The 23,371-nt window shown below is 44.2% G+C and overlaps 1 protein-coding gene and 1 long non-coding RNA gene across 2 annotated transcripts in view; both read left to right on the forward strand.

Annotated features, from left to right (window-relative positions):
• The window catches only part of LOC135372722 (uncharacterized), a 92,950-nt gene that overhangs the window by 12,638 nt on the left and 56,941 nt on the right, over positions 1-23,371 (forward strand). The window contains exon 3 of the mRNA XM_064606216.1: positions 20,392-20,484. Within this exon, the coding sequence (XP_064462286.1) occupies positions 20,392-20,484 (93 nt within the window). The remainder of the gene's footprint in view (positions 1-20,391; positions 20,485-23,371) is intronic.
• On the forward strand, positions 12,364-13,797 carry LOC135372709 (uncharacterized). The gene is made up of 3 exons (XR_010416076.1): positions 12,364-12,519; positions 12,828-12,943; positions 13,516-13,797. It is a non-coding gene; the product is annotated as an uncharacterized LOC135372709 (long non-coding RNA).

Here is a 23,371-nt window from a genome sequence, read left to right on the forward strand (position 1 = left end):
GGTTGCCACAGGCGGGAATGAAGCACAACAGGCAGGTTAAAGCACACTTCTGTTTGTGAGGTACAGTGCTTGAAATGAACAGGAAGGCATGAACGTCGTTCAAAATCTTGATATTAAAATCAAGATTACTAGTGGTTACGACAGGAGCATAACCGTGAATTACAGGTCCGGGTTTTGAAATAGTAATTATCATAATTGAAATTATTGATTGCCTGTCACTAGATGCGAATACGTTAAGTAGCGAACGACGCTTCATGCTGGTTGGATTGGCTTATTTTGGCTCCCAGGAATTGTGGATTTTAAAGATTTTAGTTAAGTTAAATTAGGACGGTGCGGCTCTCAGCCTGGGGTCTTAATGTAAAAGGCACGTCATCTCGTTATCACTGACTGCCGCCGTGTTGCCATGGGCGCGTTGCTGGCATTGCGCAAGAGTGAAGTCTCTGTGGACAAAAGACAGAGCAAGTGCAAACAGAGTACGGCCCATTTACGACCCATTGGCAATTCTTACATACTATGTCAGTATGCATATTTTTACCTATTTTACTTCAAATGCACACAGATAATCGCCTCAATGTTTTCTTTTCGTTCCGACCAACATGAGGGTGGCATGGCCTTTTACTTTTGAAGGGGCTCACACACACTATGTGTCAGTGATCAGTCCTGCAGTTAGGGTGGATATCCTGTATAGCTGAGGCTGATTAGCATTTTATTATAAGATATGTCGCTTCATGAATGCTGCCCAAAACTGTTGTTGACCCCTAATCCTTATACGGGGTGTTTCAGTTAAATCCCCTGCCTAAATAATTTGCGAACAGGTGGCCTAATCGAAGAATTTCGCGTTTTAAAATTCTTATACCACCTGCAATCTGCGTACCGTGTGAATGAGTGGGAGGCGCTCATTATTTAAATAAAAATTCAAATGAGTTTCATAAAAAACAAACATATCTTCTAAAGCAGGGTGCTGTCGGCATTAAAATGGGTACTACCCCTTTGGGACTCTCAGTGGACGCCTTTTAGAGAAAAGTCTCCCACTGAGTGGGTCAACACTGAGTGGACACCTTTTAGAGAAAGGTCTCCCACTGAGTGGGTCACTGAGTGGAGTGGGTCATTTGTTGCAATAATTAATTGGTTGCGGTTTACACATTTTTGTCGCAGCGAAGCGCGTGAGGACAAGGCGGACAAGGGAATAGGAGGGAGTCCGTTTGCGCTTAACCGCGACCAGGCTAGACAAAAATAGTAAACTGAAACCAGTTAATTACTTCAACAAATAACCAGCTTTGGACGGAGATGTTTCTCTAAAATGTGTCAACTAAAGGTCCCAAAAGGGGTACTACCAAATGAGTACTACTCATTTTAGAATAAAGTACCGTTTGGGGCCTGTTCGTCACACATAATAAAATCGTGCACTCCGCCCACCTTAAAAACAGTGCATACATGCTGTGTCGTCTATATTGTTGTTAGCACTGTTTTAGTGAATTTACCCGCTTTAATGAAGACAGCGGCCTGCTTTGGAAGCTGTGTTTTCACGAAACTCATTTGAATTTTTATTTAACTAATGAGCGCCTCCCACTTATTCACATGGTGTGCAGCTTGTAGGTGGTATTGGAAAGATACTTGTAAAAAAGACGTTGACGAATTCTTTAGCCCGGGGGTGTAACTGAAATACCCTATATGTATTCACGCATATGTCGTAGCCATTAGTTGTCATAACAGGTTTGAGCTACCATCGTTGTTGTTATTTTGCGACTCCAGCAAATCCAGAGCATTCCTGCAGACCACGACTTTTTTGGCAAGCAACAACAAGGCTACGAAGCTAATAAAAGAAGAAAAAAAAAGACGAAAAGTTTTTTTATGTTCATGCAACGTTCTGCCCCTACTTCCATATGAACAAGTTATTTGAACTGGTTACCGGCACTTTTTAACGCTTCAGTTTCGGTTTTGTCCAAAATGACGGTTTTCGGTTCGGGTTTGGTTCGACTCTCTGTCTGGGACTATTCAGCAGTTTAGAGACTAATTGTACATCCCGGAATGCAACAAGGCAGCAAGGGACCAAATCCAATGATTAAACGCGCCCGTGGGGACGAAATGCTGCGACTCCTCCTTTTGTCTAAGTGCAATGCTGCTTCTAGCGCAATATGTCGTGGAGCAGCTGTGATGTACAAAATGAGGTGTGTGAGCTGTCGTGCTTGCTTGACTGAACCAACCTTGTTGAGAAAACTGCACACATAGAAAAAAGAAAAAATCAGATTGGCAGCACATGATGCATTTTTGCCTGTACCTGTCTTTAAGTCCAATATTTAAAGCATCGTCATTTCAGCCTTGTATGTCATGCTGTGTATAATGGGCACGCCACTGAACAGTGGATCACTGTGACCTGCATGCGTCATTTATATGATGCGCCATATTTAGTTTCCTGTTCAGAGGAGGAGGAGGACGAACCGAGCATGTCTTCTGGCAAAGCATCCATCAATGTTGGCGATGCATACCAGATGGTAGAGTAAGTAGACATATAATTAGTGGTCCCTTACGTTGTACCTGGGCTTGGACTTTGCTTACGAATCCTTCTGTTCATGTTCTGTTTGCGGCTGGGCTTTCCTGTACTTCTTTCCCACTGAACAGGGATGATCCAGATGATGACCACGGGGTCAATTATTCATTTCCCGACCTTGGTCCGCTTGGTTCTTTGCTAAGACCTGACGTTCCGCTAACAAAGAAAGTTCACTTCCAAATAGTGGAAACTGTTTGCCAGTCCATGCTCAAGTGTTCACTGTGAGTTGCATGCAAAAATTCCTGTGAATGCTTGATTGTGAGCGCAGCATGCTGCACATTGATACTGGGGTGGAGTATGTACATTGCATGTGACCGCTTTCTTAGGCCCGTTTGTCATTCTGGCCCAATGCCATATGATTCATGCAACAGTGCCTTCCTGTTTGTTGCTGTTTCAAACCACTGTGCTTGTGAATGCCCTATAGACCATGTGTCCCACATGTTAGATGTGCCTTTTGTATTGCAAGTGCTTGCATCATTCTTTAATATTATTATTTTATTTTCCTTTTTTTTTGTTTCATTATCAGATGTTGCTGTTACAGTATTTTTTGAGAACATGTTCTCTCGCAGATTTCCCAGTAGGGCATTCTATGCCGAGGTAGTGTCAATGCTTCTGGAGCGATACCCATTCTTAAGCGATGTAATGGGAACTGGCGATGTAAGTACATTGCTCAGGACTTGTTAAAAGCTTCTCAAGTGTAACTGCAGCCAGTGCAAGTGAGGAGGTTATGTGGGGTAGACCAAGATTGTGACCTGAGTAGCGTGCATCGTAACTGGTGAGATAAAAACCATGCCACACCTGTTCGCATGACCTGGCATGTTGTCAGATGGCTTGTTCGCATCACATTGTCAGGTGTTTTCAGGTGTCCACGAGATTCATTACCTGTGTGCTTTATTTTGTATTTTGCATGAGGGCTGCATGGGCCCAGCTTTGTAATACCGGCTTCAGAGAGCTGTATGCTGTCAATAACTTTTGCTTTTATGAAGCGCTACAGCTTACCACAACTGAACTGGTGGGTGCAACCGTGGCATGAGTCAAGTATCCGCTTTCTAAATGCTGTACGTGTTACAAATGATGCTGCTGGTACTGAAATAGCTGACTTGCATATTCATCGTCATCAAACAATTTTGCGAAGCAGTGGAATACTTACAAACCCTCACCTTACAAAGAAACCAGGTGTCTTTCTAGAGCAACACATCAGAGAGATGGAGAGAATTCTGGAATGTTGAACGATGATCACGGAGACTGTAAAAGCAGTGTTACAGTGCAAAAAAAAAAAAAAGAATTGTTTCTCACTCTAAATGGGCACCGAATTATACAGGGTGTCCCAGAAAACGTGTCATTGAATTATAATAAAAAAACTACACCACCTAGAGTCATGCGGTCAACGGCATTTGTTCTTACTGGGTTTTTGCCACCTCTTCATATGAATGTCGTGTAACGTAAGTTTAATTATGTAAATTTTTGCGAACTGAACTCGGAAATTTGCCTAGTAAATGTCACTTTTTTATCCCACCAATGTGAAGAGCGTGTCCAATTTACTCAAATTAATGATAATTGACAGGGATATTCAGGAGCTATCCCGTCGGAAAAAATAGCCGAACATCATGCTCTACGGAGGTCGCACAGAATAGCGCACGATGAATTTTTCAGCGCAATCTTCGTCGGTCCGACGAAAGGAGGTTGGAAACCCAGCCCACCCCGGCATCGCAAAAAGAGATAACGCAGGCATGGCTTATCACGTCCGATTTTCGCTGGGATAATGCTTTCCCTCTCCCAATTTTAGGAACACTACTTTTTCTACTATCACTCTTTGGGCTGGCTTCGGAACCTCCTTTCGTCGCACTGCGAGCGATTGCGCTCAAAAAGACATCGTGCGTTATGGTCCGGTGCTCCGAAAAGCATGATATTCGGCTATTTTTTCCGATGGGATAGCTCGTGAATATCACTGTCAATTATCATGGATTGGAGTGAATTCGGCACGCTCTTCATATTGGTGGGGTAAAAAAGTGACCTTCCCTTGGCAAATTTCTGAGTTTAGTTCGCAAATATTTGCATAATTAAACTTGGGGTACATGACATTAACTTTACAAGGTGGCAAAAACCTAATAAGAACAAATGCCGTTGACCGCATGATTCTAGGTGGCGTAGTTTTTTTATTATAATTCAATGACACGTTTTCTGGGACACCCTGTATTTTTGCTGCATACATTAAAATCTTGGGTCAAGCATGATGAGCACAGGAGATGTTCATTCCCAACACGCTGCACTGTGCCTTTAACCTGTTTTTCCTTTTGTTTAGCATATGAAAATATCTCCTCAAGTCATAGTTTTTATTACCTCATTCCCTCTGTATCCGTACATTTGATGTGTTGCCCTTCAGTCTAAAAACTTCACTGAAACAGTTCACAAGGGTTTGCAAAAAGTCAATGAGCAGGTGGGAAATGATACTTAATGCAGAGAGCACACATTATGGGGAACACTTTGCAAAGCACGCACATGCGAAGCCCAAGTCACCTGATGCAAACTCAGCAGGGACAGGCTTTGGAAGTCACTGTCCTTTTTCTCTCAAGTTTGGTATTTTGTACTTACCCCTCTCTTGCACTCACAGGTTTGATGCATGTAGCCTTAAATGGTTCTCTAATCACAGTAGCTAGTTATTAGCTAGTTTTTACTTCTCTGCTAGCTTAGAGTGGAACAAACTACCTTCTTGTGTATGATGTTTATGTGTTCCTTCTCCTAGGCCTTTGCTCAGCCACATTGATGCTGTTCTCACCTTTCTTGTGCTATCTGTGCTAGTCTGTCACTTCCTGTATCTGCAGGAATCCTGGGCAACCTCCCTCACAAACAAACAAAGTTCAAAAATGTGCGGCGCAAAATACACAATAATAGGAGAGTTCACGAGAACAGGATCAAGTATTGCAAGCAACAGAAGAGGAAGGCGGTAGATGGCGCCATTACCACCGAGGACAGCTCAAAAACTGACGAGGTGCTTAAAAGACGGAAACTACACACAAGCAACTTTGCAGTACGTAGCCATCTCTTCATATTACACCTACTTGTACCTTTCTGCATGGCTGTTCTTCTTAGGACAGCAACGCAAGAGTGAATTGCGAACTGCTTCTTTTGGTAGCAAGCAAGTCCATCCTTCATGGATGGGGAAGACTGCAACAGTGCTGCAGCTCATGAAGAATGGCTCATAAAAGAAGCTAAAAAGTTCAATGCAGATGAAGAGCTTATAGATATGCGGATGGCGGCTACAATGAAACAAAGAACGGCAGCTATTGTGAGACTCCCAGTGGCAACTAGCAAACAGACTTACCCATACCTGATGGACTCTGTGAGGGTCTGTGAATTCTGTGTCTTTTAACTACTGCAGAGTTAACGTATGCGAATGCTGTGGGAAACAACACACCTATCAACAAGAAAGGTCACTTTGTCATTGCCACGTCACTTTCGATAATCAAATTTGGCATTTCCTAGTGGCTGAAGTTGTTGAGAGCCCTGAGGGTCGATAGTATCAGGCCAAATGCTTAGGGCCTCACTCTTATTTTATTTTATTTTTTTAGTAAAATTAGGGGAGGGAGTGTAAATTTGTGGTTGTATTTTTCTTACATGTTGGTTTTTTTTTGGGGGGGGGCGAAATTTCATGAAGTCATGTTTTGACGTAGAGAGTTCAGATGCATTAGCGTCAATTTTTGGAAGAAATAAACGTGTGTATGGCAGTGTGCGCATTGGGTGCAGCATGCAAAAGGAGAGCGTGCGAGATGCCATAGCACCCGTAGCCGATCAAGAAGCCATATGTTTTTCTCTAAAATTAAGTTCCACCCTCTAACACAGCACATTTATACCCCTGTCAGACGTACTAATTTAGTGTCACTTTCAGCGAGTACACTTGCAATAAGTGTCATTCTTTACGAGTCACGCGGCATCTTTTAGTGACACTAGATGCAAAGTACACTTACGATGAAGTGAGTTCGCCAAACTCACTTCACTTTGCCTGCAACAATCAAGTACGTAGCCTCCACGGCAGGAATTGCGTAACAAATGCTTATTTTTGGAAAAGGAAAGAAACAACCCAACCGGAATTTATATTTGGACAAGTTTGTTAAGACAGCGCTGATTTATATAAGAAAGACGTAAGGATTTTTTGGCGTGATTTACCGGTACTCTCGTTCACAGACTGCCCAGTAGAGTTCGTAATCCACTTCGCGGCAGCCATATTTGTTGACATTGCACGGTGGTTAAGTGTTTCCGGCGAAATCGCGAAATAACCGCAGTGAAGCACTGAATAACGGAAGACAAAAAAGACAGGGTGTCATGGTCTGAGATAGAAACCCATGCTATCAGAACATGGGAGGACCAAGCGAAACGCGAAAGTGTATGCTGACATCGGGGGCCAGTTGCACGCGCAAGACATAGTAAAGACCACCAAAGAGGTGAAGAAGAAGATTGAAAATTTGTCAAATAAATATACTTGTCGACTTCAACTGCGAAGAAAATCTTTATGAAATGTTTCTAGACGTAAGAAAAACGATTTTACCGAGAAAGTATATTGCACTCCCCGATGTTTGGTGGGAGTTCAAGCTCGCCCATCGTCATCACCATGTCTGCTTAGTGACACTTACTTATACCGTGTAGCAGGAGCGTAGTGAAAGTGACATTACGGGACGGAGTGCACTTCAACTAAGTGACACTAAATTAGTACGTCTGACAGGGGTATTACTCTCGTGTGCAGCAACTGGTATTTGCCTTATACGTGCTGCCAGAGGTCTACCATTTTGCTGTGGGCAATGAACTTGGCTGTGGTTGTTACTGGAGGCAGTGGTATTTGTAAGACAAGTGTCGCAGAAATAGCGTTCATTTTCCTTTTATCACCCTCTTTGTAAAGTGTTGCGGTCCCCTACTTAGGTCCCTTTCTTGTTTTTAGTTCTTCAATGAATTTGCGAGGCTCTATGGCCACCACCCACTACAAGGGATGGAAAACACCCTGGAGTGCATCCGAAAGCTTGCTCTAAAAGGCATAATCAAATGCAAGAACGAGCGTCGGGACCTGCTGCTCACTGATGAAGGACGGGAAGACATAGGAGACACGCGTAGGAAACGTAAGTACTTTTGCTAAGCTGAAGAATGACATAATCACAGTTGAGCAAGTTACTGCTCAAACTGAGTGATCAGGGTAGTGACATACTGTGTTGGGGCCAAAATACCAAGTCTTGTAATAGGTTAGCTTGCTATGGGTACCACCTAATCTTGTGCAGTGCTTGGACTTTTCCAGATCTGCAGGCAGTCCATGCCTTCCAGATACTGACCTCGGCTGTGAAGGAGCCCGATGCCACAAAAGATATGTTTGTGAAAGATGTAAGTAACTCATAAATTATGTCACACAGATTGTTTTCTTAGGCTACTAAATGTTATCTAGTGTGTGCGTGTTCACGCTGTTTGATGGTGGTCTCTCCTTTTTTTGCTATCACTCTATTTGTCACAAATCTGCACATTCACTGCAACGTTTGTCACCCATTACATTCAACTGCATCACACCAACAGTGAGGGGAATAGGAGGGCTTTCAACACCTGACTTCTTTTCCTTTTTCCGTTTATGCTGTTATAATGTGGCTGTAATGCTGCAATTGTGCCACATTTGCCATTTCTGTATCTGGAATCTAAAGCATAGAACTGTAGGTGAACTCAATGAACACACTTTTTCTGGTGCATTGTGGAGGCATTGTCAGTGTATGTAACCTGCATTCCGTGGCTTAAGAACTTAAACATATTATTTTTCCTTAACAGGGTACGCCCATCCCAGTTACGCCGTGTGTGGTGTACACAGGGCCACGCCTTGAAGAGGCACAGCATATGCATCTTCATGTAGACAAGATCAGTTTGTTCAGAGTGATTGACCTAGAAGAGGGTTTTGCAGCCATCCTTGCTGCATATTGGCTGTTCCAAATCGTGTACTGCCGAAGGCCATACAACGTGCTTTGTACACTTGAAAGAATATGTCTTGGACTCTGTGACGCTCGCCCAAGGACCCCTGTCATAATTTTTTTCAATACCCACGGTAAACACTTCGGTAAAACTACAGAAAATTGAGCCACTGCCCCTCCCGCTGAGTTTATCTTGCACATAGGGCAGAGTGACACCCATGCAGTGATGCCCTGCTGCTGCATTACCTTACCTGCTGTTTTTGCTTGTTTTAGTTGGGACAGCTCAGTTCATGTTTAGGGTGCCTGATGAGCACGTTACTTTTTATTTCACGTTACATGCGTCAAGTGTAGTTCCTCAGTTGGTAAAATCGATACAGTGCAAGAACGAGGACCACAAGGATCATACAAACACAGGCACTGCCTAACAACTGAAGTTTAATTCTGCAACTGCAGGAAAATGAAAGGGAGATAGTAGAAGGGAGAAGAGAAACGATGCTACACAGGTCATACGTTTTCGTGTGACCTGTGCAGCCTCGTTTCCCCTTCTCCCTTCTACTTTCTCCCTTTCATTTTCCTGCGGGGTCAGATTAAACTTAAGTTGTAAGTCAGTGCCTGTGTTTGTCTGATCCTTCTTGTCCTCGTTGTTGCGCTGTATCGAATGAGTATGTACCAACTCGCTCAAACCTCTGTATCCCTATTTAGTGATTACTTTTCATTTTGGTTTGGGGTTTACTTGCGACAGTATGTGAACTACATGCTGGACAGCATGTATCTGCCAGGTCCCTGGTCATTTATTAATGTTGCATTTGTGATGGTGCTTTTTTGGCGTGTGCGTTCGTTCAGTTTTGTCTGTGCCGATAGTGGCTAACTTTTCGTATCCATATGAATACATCTGCTGTGGTGTTCCACTGACATACCTCATTTGACATAGTGTTCTGCATTTAGTAAGTGCGGACCACAGACATGTTTAGCTTTGCTCAATTTCACCGATAAGTACATTGCGTAACATTCTTTCTAACTTTCTTTTCACTTGATTCTCAAATAGGGTACAGTACCATACTGTACTGTACACATACGCAAATACTGTAGTTGTGGCTGATATTATTTCCTTTCCTAATTTGTATATCTACAGCAGTGACTTGTGAAATTATCAAAAGTTGCTTTTTCTTATCTGTTTTTTGTCTTTACATTAGTCTTTAAACCGTGCCTTTCTCTCGTATAGTGTGGCAGCCCTTCGCTCTTGATGTTTATGCAAAGGAACTACAACTCACTATTGTATTGCGATGTGTAAGGTATGCGGGACATTGGAGTTTCCGAGGTTTACTTTTTTTGTCTCTCAGTGAACATTACTTGTCCTTTAGATAAATAATTGCCTTGCCCTAGCAATAAACTTGACACTCATGAATTTTGTTCCATTTCCTTGTTCCAGATCTGTTAAAGATATTGCTTGCGCTGAGGCCTGTCAGGTGCCCTTATGGAACAGAGGTTCTTCATTGAGGTGTTTCAAAGGAAGCTACAATACGCTGCACAAGTCCACTTGCTGGCACCAAGCTTGATTGCCACAACTTCCTTGAAATACTGTCATATCAGAACCTCTGACCTGCACACACAGCATCCTGCAAGTGCATGCAACATCCTGCAGGCAGTATTCTGCATGTAGTAATACACCATTTTTAGTTGGTGCTACTGTTCAAAAACACCTCACTCAAACAGTGTTTTTTGCATAATACACCCTCTATATGTGGTGTTTACAGGATGTTACACCCTATAGAATGGGTGCTTTGCATACATTACATATTTTTATGGGTGTTCAAATTTACACCTTTTTTGAACGGTGTAAAGCGACACCAAAATGGTGTTCGCCATGGGACAAGATTTTTACACTGAAAGGGTGTAAAAAAATTAACTGTGTAACGTACACAATTGCCACAAAGAAAGAAGCTTCACGAGGAGCACAGATTGTGACCACGATTGTATCTCAGTACGGCCGAAGTCTCATTACGGCCGATGTCTCAATACGGCCGAAAGTCTCAATACCGCCGATAATCCTTTAATCCCCAAGTGTCTCATTACGGCCAAAGTCTCGATACGGCCGAAGGCAGTCTCATAACGGCCAAATATGAAAATGTGTATTGTAACCTGCATTGATATGCAATGTCGCAGCCAGGTATGGATATAATATATTCAGCGGGGTATAAGCCATGCACTGTGCCCTTAGGGCCCTTATCATATTTATATACACATATTGCGAGACAAACGGTATGTTATCATACCACAGCACAATGCAACATATTGTGTAATGTGTACTCCCACAAGGTAGTGTTGATGTTGCTGTGAAGCAGGCTACTATGTGGAGTTAGCTACTTGTAGAGAGCTAGATGAATATTGGCTTTGTTGTGACGCTTTTGGAGCCATCCTACAGTCACTGGCCAAGACGGAACACCTATCTCAGTCGATGTCAGTTTATTTCCATTCGCCTTACAATGGTACAACTCTTGCTTCTGGAATGAGTAAACCTGCAAGAAGCGAAGAGCAACCATGAATGGGCTAGCATATTAAACAAAAGCATTTGTCTCTACATGGCTGGTTTTAATGTGCACAAGCTGCACATGTGTTGATACGTGTCTGTTATTTCATACAAGGTTAACATCAATCTTCATCAAGACAAAAGAATGACAAGCCTTAAAAATATGACTTCCAGGTAAACACAGAGCATGACCATGATATGAATATAGGTTCAGTAGTTCATTCCCTTAATGGAAACATGTGAATATCAAATAGTGATACATTACAATTCATGAAATGACGCATGCATAACTTTCCATTTCTGGTTTCTTTTTTATAAAAGTAGTGCACGAATTAACATTCGTGCACTACTACAAAATTTCTCACTTCACAACAGAACCTTATGATGATCTTAACAGCTCACCTCTTCGGCCAGGACTCCCTGGGCAGCAACATCCTATTAGCCATGTTGTTGTTTTTCTTTTTCGGAATCCTCCGTGCAGCCACATACCGTGCCTGGAATGGAAAACCAGCTATAAATAACAATGTATTTGAATGACTTCCTCTTGAAGTATTTATTCTAATCAGATATGCTTTTGTGCCTAGTGTGGTGCGCGAAGGCACATAAGTACAACATTTGCAGACGTTCGACGTAAGCAGTTCAAGGAGATGAATTCAAGTACGCCGACTTGCGCTTTTATTTTTGAAGAAATACGACGACAAATTTTACCAAATTAAATATGGCTCACAATGATACGAGTAAATGCTGCTGTACGGTGATGCATCGTCGGTATCTTATCGTCATCGAATAAATTTGTTGTTCCTAAACGCGCAACCAACTAGAAACGGCGCAAACCTACGAACAGATACCGAGTTACATCTATTACAGGCACTTCGGCTGTTTTGATTCATTTAAATTACTCGTATGAGAATCCAACTATGTGTGGACAGCACAATACTAAGCAAGACAATCTACGAAAGCATTACTCACCAGAATTCCTGCTAGACTTGGTCTTGGTCAACACTGCGCGATATACGTTGGGGCTGTGGCGATTCATTCAACTCGATTTTTACGGGAACAACAGGCGCTACTCGAAAGACAACGACGAATCGAAAATAGAGAGCCGCTATAAAGTCCGCTAATTTGCACATTACAGCACTACAAATCGATATATGAACACGTCGTAAACAGCAGCCACTCGCTCACACAAGAAACGAGGTACCCAACGTTGCTAGACACCATCCGAACTCCAAAGTGAGAGTAGCAAAACAACAAGATATCAAAACACGAAAGGAAGAGTATTGATCCACGCCCCTTCTATAGCATGCAAAACGTGTTTTGAGCTGAGATGAACATATATGTTCATGACGCGAGTAATTTTCACTTTTCACTGATCCAAAGGAGGTCACGTGGGATTGCTTGACGCTTGCGAAATTAACAGCAATGAAAATGGCGAAACGAAACTTGTGAATCGTGCATTTGCTCTTCATGGTAGCTGCCAGAAAATCGAATCAAACTTATGGGACACTGGATTACAGGTATGTTGGCATCTTTTTCATTCCTGCATATCATTTCACATTACACTATACGTGAATACATGGTGTCATGTCATGGGTGTCATGTCTCACGATGCTTGGGAAGTAGTTGCATGGGGAAGTGTGCATGGTTCTAGACTTTTAATTTTCGATCGCGTAATCGAAATATCAGCACCTCTCGCATTGTGGCTTGCATGTGACCAACCAAGTGCTGTTCCCTTACTAGCGCTTCCTACAAACGACAAAACGAAACATGTGGGAATGTATATTTTTGATTACTCATATATAACAAGAAAATATATCGTTTTCAGGTTGCTGCCACTACTCCATGTGCCCGCAATTGTCTTGCGTGTATGATTACACTAACGACGTCGCCGACCACGGCGGAAGTGTTTTGCGTACACGCGTTTCAGCATGAAGCCTGCAGGTAACATCTGATGCTTACCCTTCGGATATTCTGAATTTACATATTGTAGCTTAGAGGAATTCCGAATGCCCAGAGTGACACACACTTATAACATTGTGACATCAGTGCAGCGGCATAAGCTCTAATGTAGTGCCCCACGAAAATGAACAAGGGGAAGTGGTTTATTCAGAATCCCAAGCACGAGAGGGGTTGGAAAAAATTGTGAGCGGAGGTCATCATTATAGTTACGTCATTACAGCTTAACATATCATTACAGACGTATCTGAAGCTGAAATCGCAATGGCACCCCCTATAGGGGGTGCACAGGCAAAAACGTTAGGGGGGTCCGGATAAACCACTGACGAGGGGGACTCCTCCACCCCATGTCAAGCCTCATAAAACACCTCCTGAAATATTTTCCTGGCTATGCAGCTGCATCATTATGACGTAATTGTCATTGTTGTCCATAATTCTTGAATATGTTTTGAATATATGGAAAAAAGTCTGCTTGACAGCATATGTCTTATGGTCATCATCAAACAAGAGCATATGTCATTTTGTTCAGTGCCTTATGTACTTTTTTTAAATTTCAGGTGGACGTAAATTGTAGAAGGCAGCTAGTGGGGGAGAAGATCATGGTCATAGGTCATGTGGCTCCTGGAGCTCCCAGTGGGCTCCCTTGTGGAGTACTTTTCAGAACACGCACACAGTTCGCTCACAGAACCAACGAGTAGGATGTTGCTTGAATACTGAGAGAAAATGGCGTAACACATACAAATATCGTGTGACACATATGACAATAAAAACATTTTTCACGAGGGATGCATGAAACACTGTCGCAATATTGTGTGCACGAACCATTGTGTGTGACACAAGCCGTGGGGGAACACCGTCTCGGACACATTTTGGGAAGCATAAAACACAGTATATACAGAGCTAATATGGTGGATGCTTCTTTTTTCTTTTTGGCCGTTATGAGACATCTTCGGCCGTAATGAGACTACCTTCGGCCGTATTGAGACTTTGGCCGTAACGAGACACTTGGGGATTAAAGGATTTTCGGCCGTAATGAAATTTTCGGCCGTAATGAGACTTCGGCCGCAATGAGATGTTACCGTGACAACAGCAAAGCATCGATAAAGTTGCTCGTTTCGTTAGCCTGAACGACTCGTTCAGCTGTCTCGTGCCGTTATGTTGAACGTGGGAAGCGATTAAGCCCCCAGGTCCCTTCGTTCATGAGGTGACAGCGCTGCACGTAGGCAGAAGCACCACAACGAAGAGAGACCAGCCTAATTATAGGCAGCCGACTGTACGTTTATTCCCTGTCAAGACGTTGATCCTTTGGCGGCTCAAGAATAGAAAGCCTAAGAGACTGACAATTATTATGACAGTAGGAAGTTGCGCATGACACACTAGGAATTCCGGAGCATAACCTATACTGTGACACATTATATTGGGGAAGGAGGAATTGCCCAACAAAGACACAGGAAATTTGTCAAAGAGCATTGGTATTATGAGTCACTCTACTTGAAAAGTAATTAGTTATTCGGTAATTGATTACTCAAAATTGTAATCCGATGACTCGAAAACTTACTCAATTACTTGTAACGCAATTACTAACGGGCAATTACTTGTAACGCGTTACGTACAAGTCTGAATAATTGATATTATGCTCTAGGCCATCTGGGACATTATGCTCCTTCAGCAGCACGATAAGTCCGATCCTTGCTGTTCCATTGCTCGAAGGTGACTTCGCCCTACCTGACATCACCATCAGAGTCCGACTCGTGGAAAGTGTTTGTCTCTGCGTTAAAACCCTGTGAGTGCGATGCTACGCGTACGTTGAACAAGGGGATATGTCATGCTCCTGGATTTTGTTCAATTTTTGCTCAGTCACACAGCCGAAAGCGATGCTATCAGGATAGACGTGTAGAGTCGGCACATACATACATGTTATGCATCTTGCGTTTGCGTTATTCGACGAAATCCAGCTACAATTACTTTACCATATGTTGACTGGAAGTTTTCTCGTTTCGGTATTTTTCGACTTCTCTCCATATTGCATACAAAGGTTGAACTATACTTACAACATACAGACACCAAAGTTGCACAGAAATTTTTTATATACAAAATGTGTACGAAATTCATAATCCCAATTCGGGACAACGCGTGATAGCTCTAAAATGATCTCTGATACGTTCTAAAATCTGCCAAACACTTATGCACTATACACTACGTAAATATGCATGCACTTATGCTCCACAAACAACGGAAACATGCCCCGTGGTGTTATATGCTATAATGAACCTCGCCTCTGTCACGGAATTCACTTCCAAATTCAAGAGACACGTCCACTTCGAAACGTCTGCGCTCTACACTTTGCTATGTATGCATGCATGTGAATTTAAGTGCAGCTTCAACTCTACATGAACGGTCGAGCGCGCACCCGCGATAATAATAATAATAATAATAATAATAATAATAATAATAATAATAATAATAATTGGAGTAGGTTTACTGGTAAGGGTATAAGTAGAGCCTGAAGTTTTCGGGAAATATTTTTTTCTAAATTCGGGGGGTAAAAATCGGGTAAATAAAGGTGTGCACTAAATTCATGCGAATTCAGGTTGAAAAAACCCCCGGTATGCTAAATCCGGGGAGAAGTCGGGCTCAGTTACTCAAACTAACTGTAGTGGTTCATTACAAACGATCATGATACTGCATTTGCTGCCAAAAAAGCAAGTTAATGCATTCCTACAGGCATCCCAGTGAGGGGAATTTGCCGGGTAAAAATCGGGTTTCACCCTAAAGGGTGAACCTTCAATTCGGGGTGCAAATTCGGGGAAGAATCGGGTAAAACCCTAAAACTTCAGGCTCTAGGTATAAGCCTTCCTTAGCGGCGACACGTTGCACATGGGCAGGACGGCGGATAATCTCGACCATCTGGAGTCAAAAGTTTCCGACACACGGCGCTTACGGTAAGGTTATCATGGTGACTCGTCACCCGTTATCATGCAGCCGAGGTGCTTTGACCAATATCGTGGCTTCGAAACTGAACCGGCTATCTTGGGATCAGCAGGCGGACACGCTACACACTGAGCCATTTTAGCCAATTAGCCAATTTTAGCCAATTTTAATAAGAAAACATATCTCAACTATGGGGACATCTTCGAACGACTTCTTCTGACAACTGTCTGAATATAGGTCTAAACTCAATATACGATGTTCGTTAAAGGGACTATGAAACGATTTTTTTCTTCGTTTCGTTCGAAAGAAGACATTTTTCTGAGTCTAGAACCGAAATTTTACTTTCGTCGCGCGAGCGGATTTCTCGGGAGCGAATTTAAACGGAGCGGTGAAGGGAGGACAGCTGGCGCCGCGCCGTGGCGAGCTGCCAAGCGGAGACACAACGGGCAACTTGACGCGACCACGGCCGGCTCAGCAACACGTCATCGTGACGTGCTGCCGAGCCGAGAAATCCCGCCAGCAGCATGTGCCGTAGGATCCCGCGTATGCGTTCATCGGGAGTGGAAATCTCCATGACAGCTGCTTTCGCGCGATCGGCAGATTTCGGCAGTGGCGGCAGCCACAGCGCGAGCTCGCGGCATTACTTGCCATTGTGCAACACCGGTGACGTAACGGGGAACCGAAGTGCGGTCCGTACAGTTACACCATCGACAGGGAAATATGCGCGGGAGAGGAAGAACGCGGAAGAGACATTTCCAGCGCGGGCTCCTCGCAGAGTGGAGCGATTTCGTCCGGAAAAATTTGTGGCATATTAGTTTCTCTGCGGGAAGAACAGTTTCCATCGAAAAAAAGTATGGGGGTTCGGGAAATTTCATAGTCCCTTTAAGGGTTCCTATTGGTGTCGTGGATTGTGCCACAAAATACTAGCGTCTCTGAATTCCATGTGCTAAACGAAGGACAAGGGTATGCATACCTATTTTACGTGACCTTACCGAATATTAGCTCGCCGATGTGATATCTGCAATGTTCCCGCAATGCCAGCGCAAACAATTGTGCTTCATAACTCGAATGGGATGTAGTTTGATCAATATATATTGTGATGTTTGAGCTCTATTTGGGCCTCATCGATGAGAGTGACTTTTTTGTCCTTCTGTATGTATTGCGGCGGTGCTGTGCACCACCAAAGAGGCTTGTATTGCCAAATGTAGGATGGGACAAGCGTAAGTCTTGATCACCATCACGTTTCAAAAATAGTATTGCAAATATAGGCGTTCGCTGTTGGTGAACACTTGAGAAACAACACAATTATAATTATGAGGGCAGTTATTAAAATAAAAATATAGTGGTACTGTGATGTTACACGTAAGGTTTGTCTGCGCAGTGTGGCGACATGTTGCACGTGTCGCCACAGTGTAGCACTGCGGATAATTTGGACGTGCGCCGGCAATCTCAGACACACGGTGCTGGAAACAATGTTGTTTACCTCCACCACATTGCTACCGCCCTCGGCCGGGATCGAACCCGCGATCTTGAGCTCAGCAAGCCAGCACGCTACCGATTGAGCTACCGAGGACGGCAGGGCAGTTATTCAAACTGCGGTGTCAACGTATCTCCAGAGGTATTTCGTTAACGTAGTTGCAAATGAGCCCTTTTACAAAAGCAAGCGCCACCAATGGCACGCAAGGGCTCATGGGAACGTACGGTGCTTCCTGCATTACGAGACGGCCAGAGGCGGAGGTAGAACAACTTTTCCGGTTTGTGCTGGATAAACAGAAGCGGGCGACGCAGCTGTGTCCCTTAAAGTCCCCATGCAGCTTTGCGCCTCGTGCTCGGCGCACCTTTTTAAAATCGTCCATATTAAACGTAGAAAGACGAACGCGGCGCAAGCCTCAGAACGGCCAGTTTCTGGATACGCGTATGCGCATGCCCAGCCACGTCTGGCGGCGGCTGCCATGTTTGTTGACATGAAAACATGCTGTGGGCTGTGATGAGGGTTGTGGAAGCTTTTTCTCGCAATACCTATAATGTGTCCACTGCCGAAACATTAAAGGCATAAATGTTGGCATATGGTTATTCACACCGTAAAAGCATCACCGAATGAAGCGGGAGCCTTCCATTCGCGCCGTTGGGCGGATGAAACAAGATGGTTTCGTGTGGATGATCACGAAGAACTCAGGTGCTACGCTCTCCGTTCCCAACGTCTTTCCCTTTGCCAGTGTTGGCGCATGCGCTGTGAAGCTGCTTGCAATGCTTGTAATGTGTTGCGTCGAACTATACGAGCGTCGCATTGATAGTTGGCATGAAATCATGGCATGTTATGAACATGCCTTAATAAAGTTTTCGTGTGTTTTTTGGGGTACATCACGTTTTATGTGCTTCCACAGGAACAGTCTATACCATTCAAAACAACTGTTATCCTGCTATATCCTCAAGAAATGCCAGCTACGCCCACGTTGTATTAATTTGCCATCATTGCTTTGTCGTCTTCCCATCATGTCGAATCTCGCCGCAAGGAGCGACGCGCACGTGGAAATGGTCCATTCGATAACGGCAGTTGAAGAAACGGCACCAGCTGTGGGGTTGAAACCCGCGATATCTGATCACAGATGCTACCATGGTGTCCACCCTTTCGTCAACATACCAGGCTACGCTAGCAAAACGGGGACATGCACTCGCATTCAACACATTCTCTTTTACATGGTTGCCAGTCGCTCCCACATTCACAATCGAGGCGGGCGTCATCTTTCTCATGTAACGTAGTAGTGGATGAGGCAATTAACACAGAAGGGCAAACACAACGCAAGCCTAGTGATGAAAAATTTCCGGAAAATTTCGGCCCCGGAAAAAAAAACTCTTCGTGTGTGTGCGTGTGTTTTCGGAAAAAATTGGGAAAAAAATATAGACGAGGCTATTACTATAGCTTCTAACTTTTCTATTCACATTTAATACATTGGGCGACATTTGAGCAAAGCTTTTGCATAACCGTAGAGGCAGCAAGGACAAAATACCGAGCAATATTCTTACACCTCTCATCTGCAGTAAAGCTCTACGCAACGAGGTTTTGTCTGACTTGTATCCACTGATGATGGATAACAGATGAGGTGTTACCTCGAGTATCCTCTAAAATCTTCTTGCTTACATTCACATTTGAATGTTACTTTATGTATGTATTACGCGCCGCGTACAACAGCAAAATAATGACATGAAATGAGGTTTCGGGGTTCGTGCGAGCCCCATAATCAGAAATATTATGATAACAATGTCACTTGTCAGCTTTTTGTTAAACAAGGTGGCGTAGCGATGTGGGAGCGGGGGACGTGGATAGAATCCCCGGCTTGCGGACCATATTGAGATTTGCATGAAGAAACCCGAGTTTTTGTACGCGCTCCTCAGTGAGCCGGTTTGACATTTTTATGTGCACGTTTCCGAACTGTGTCTGTAAATCCTGATGTTTTTTTCCCATATTTTGAGCCGACGAAAAAAAAAACATTTTTTCGTGAATTTTTCCCTTTTTTTAGATCTCTATGCAAGCCTCACAACGCTCAGTTGCAAACTGCAATTGGGTAATGACCATAGAGGGACCAGCAGTGGAGTTCAACTCATACTCTTCCGGTCTGAGGCAAAGATTTCTCTACCCCCCCCCCCAGCCCCCCAGGCCCCTGCATTTTTGCAAACCCCCCCCCCCTGAAATTTCTCAGGTGACCCCACCCAGCTAGGCCACCAACACGTTCTGGTAGAGAGTCCGGCGCAGCGAATTACATCCTGCACTGTCAAACTTGGGCTGTAGGACCACAGTCATGCAGATGATCGTACCATGAATTTGTCCAAAATCATTTGAAAGTGACTGTTCAATGATGGCATATATTGCGCGCATATGCGAGCAAAAGTGCGTGCGGGCACGCAAACTCAATGTCGATCATCAAGAACCATTTGCGCCCAACACAATCGAGCGAGGTATCCTGCTTTTTTCTCGTCTAAGGTTTTCACAGTTGGTTGCTACTTATTCATTGAGCTTCGTGAGACAAGGTGCTAGTCTTTTTTTCTTTGTCGGTCGTGTGATTATGCATCTTAATGTTGAAATGCCGTTCATAATGAATCTGTATTCTAATGCACTGTGTTCTAACGTAATAACATGTACAAATAAAACGGGAAAGCTGCGCAGAGATGTCAGTGGAACCTTCACCATCAAGCATATCCCCCCCCCCTCCAGCAGTGAATTTCTGGGGAAATCACTGGTCTGGGGTGCGTCCAGTATCTCTGCCCGTTAATCGGAGCGTATAGGTTCGAATCCTACTGCTGCTACCTTTCCTCCGACTACACCATTAGTAAATTAAGTCTACTTATGGAGTTGATGGAACATGAAGTTATCGCTCAGTCATCGCGAGAGGGAGGCGTGCTACACGCCATCGGGAACATATCTCATGCTTTTCGGCATAATGACATTCTCCCTACGTGCTACAGAGCAACAATAACGTTTACACATTGTTTTCTTCATTTTACAGTACAACGATCGTCTCCTCGCCTGCAGATACCAACCGCAACCTGAGGACCCTTGCCCGTGCTATAATACAGAAGAAGACGGGGCAGACTGTTTGGTAAGTTTCATTGCTGCTACTCTCTGAATATACAACGAATGGTATAGTGCCAGCATTATCTAGTTTTCTGATGTAGAGCCAGTAATAAATAAAACCTCATTGTGGGTAATGTAGCTTTTTTCCGGAGTAAAGAGCCAGCAACAGATACATGCGTGGTTATTATTGGATATATAACGACTATCGCGCTATTGCAACCCCAGCCCTTGGCCTCGCTGTCGAAACCCATAACTAAATGACGTGCTCAAAAGTAATAATATGTAGTTCGCCAGTGCCGGATTCAGGGGGCAACCGGGGCACTTGCCCCGGGGCCCCCACCAGTGCTCTTGTCTCGTAATTATTACTTTTTGTGTAAATAGTAGGTCACTGTGGAGGTTATAGCCAATGTTACGCTTTGATCAAGAACTGTCGTGCGCCAAACATTTTGTAGCATGGCCTGATAAAACCAGATTTGAGTATTTGATCACAAGTTCCAGTCCTCCGCCGACCATCCTGACGACAGGCTGAAATTGCAGCAGCGCTCGTGGTGATCACGTTAGACGCTCGTCTGATTAGGCCATTCCGAGTAACCGCCGCCTCTAGACGCAGCGTTGCGTTGTCTACAGACGAATCGCCGTGTTTCTGCAAGGCGAAAGCGGGGAGTTTGCATGGTTGGTGCGAAGGTAAGAAATTTCGGATGTCTTTCGCAGTTCCGGAGAGAAATTGAGAAAAGGGTGCGAATCATAAGTCCTGGCACGAGATCCCATATGAAACTTTCGTACCGTTACGAACTATTTGGCTGAGATGAGATTGTGAAATATTGCTTCCCATCATTTGCTACAGGTTGTGTGAAAGCAGGCAAGCTCTCAGAGTCAGCTTGCGACTGATGGCTTCAACAATTGGAAGCACGCCTGCGAAAGACTATCAACCCATGAAATATCAAAAGATCACCTGGAGGCGATAGTTAGCTTGGTGAGACGGCAGAACGAATTCAACCGGGTAGACTCTGAACTCGAAAGGCAAGCGGTGGGGGTGGAGAAATACTGGAGCAGTATCCTGAAAACGATAGTCAGTGTAATAAAGTTTAGCTGTGAGAGGGGTCTGGCAATGCGGGGTGATAACGAGCTAATAAGATCATCACAGAATGGAAATTATCTTGGTTTACTCGAGCTCGTTTCTGAATATGACGACTTCTTAAGGAACCACATTGCCAACCACGCAAACAAAGGTAGCGGTCATACAAGCTATCTTTCGTCAACGGTGTGTGAGGAAGTTGTTGAAGCAATGGGTCGGCAAGTCAGCAGTGAGATTAAGATTAGCAGTTCATGCTTAACCAGGGACATAAGGCTCAGGACATGCTCATGGCTTTAGTGAAGTTCCTCGACGCACATGACATAGACATCAAGGACTGTCGTGGGCAGTCGTACGACAAAGCCGCATCCATGAGTGGAACGTACAAAGGCTTTCAAGCACTAATACGGCAGAAAACCCCTCTGGCCACGTGGGTACCTTGTTCAGCGCATTCCCTGAACCTGGTGGCAAAATCAGCTGCTGAGTGCTGCCCCGCTGCTGTTGCCTTTTTCGACTTCCTTGAGCAGGTATACGAGTTCTTCACAGCGTCGACGCATAGGTACAAAGTGTTGAACGATCTCATCGCAACGGTTTCCGACGACTCCTCGAAAAGGCACGTTGTTCCAGTACCAAAAAGAGTCACCGGTACAAGATGGTCCTGCAGAGCGGATGCAGTTGGAGCGTTAGTCAGTGGCTACACTGTTTTCTTAAAAGCGCTGGAAGACGATGAAGATGAAACGCATGAAGTGCGATTTAAGGCTGGTGGCCTCACTGACACAATGTCTAAGCTGGAAACAGGAATTTATGCCGCGTTTTGGGACGAGATTTTACACAGAGCAGACAAGACCAGCAAAAGCGCTGCAAAGTCCAAAGATTGACCTGAACAGTGCAGTTGCCTTGTTGATATCGCTCAAAGAGTTTGTTTCCCCAACGCGTGAAGAATTCGAGCGTGATCGGGGAAGCTGTGACAGGAAAAAGCGAATTTACTGCAGTGAGAAGGCGGCGACCCAGTATGCGGCGGACTCCTCTGGACTACAGGTCGACCCCGGAAGCACGGTTTAGTAGGCCTTCGGAGGAGTTTCGTGTAAATAACTTTCTCCCAGCAGTTGACCAGTTTCTGGCTTCTCTTAATCAGCGGTTGGGCGCGTACGAAGAACTGCCGTCCAGGTTGGTGTATTTGGTGAAATCGGCGTCCTTGACGCCGAAGACATTAAAAAAAAACGTGTTGCCTAGCAGAAGCCTACAAGGAAGATTTGGATGATTGTTTTCTTGACGAACTAGTACACTTCAGTCACTTTGCAAAGGCATTTTTGCGAGACAAAGTCGGCAGCCGAGAACAGTTTCTCAACACGCTCCTCATAGAAGAGGGTGTCAAGGAAGCTTTCCCCAATGTAGAGATTGCCCTTCGTATGTATCTTTGCATGATGGTTAGCAAAAGTTCCTGTGAGCGCTCATTTTCCAAGCTGAAGTTCATAAAGAACACTCACAGGGCAGCCATGACGCACGCCAGGCTGAACACCTTATCGCTGTTATGCATAGAAAGGGACATTTTGAAACAGCTTAGCTTTACAGATCTCATTAGTGATTTTTCAGTAAAAAAATCCGGAAGAGTTCCAATCTACGCTAGCAGCGTGTCCTAGTCTTAAGTAGCTTGTAACATAGTTAAATGCAAGTGTACCCTAGAATGTGCCAGCAGCTGAGTACGCAATGCGATCAACACGAGTGTCGTGCGTCTTGATCGCAGGATCAAGATGAGGTCTTAGTAAACATGTTGATTGAAAGTGATGAGAACTGTGAGTTCTCAATAGTTCCTCCCATCACCCGTCGCAGGGGAGGTTGA

Source organism: Ornithodoros turicata, chromosome 1, assembly GCF_037126465.1.
Source record: "Ornithodoros turicata isolate Travis chromosome 1, ASM3712646v1, whole genome shotgun sequence".
Taxonomy (NCBI): Eukaryota; Metazoa; Arthropoda; class Arachnida; order Ixodida; family Argasidae; genus Ornithodoros; species Ornithodoros turicata.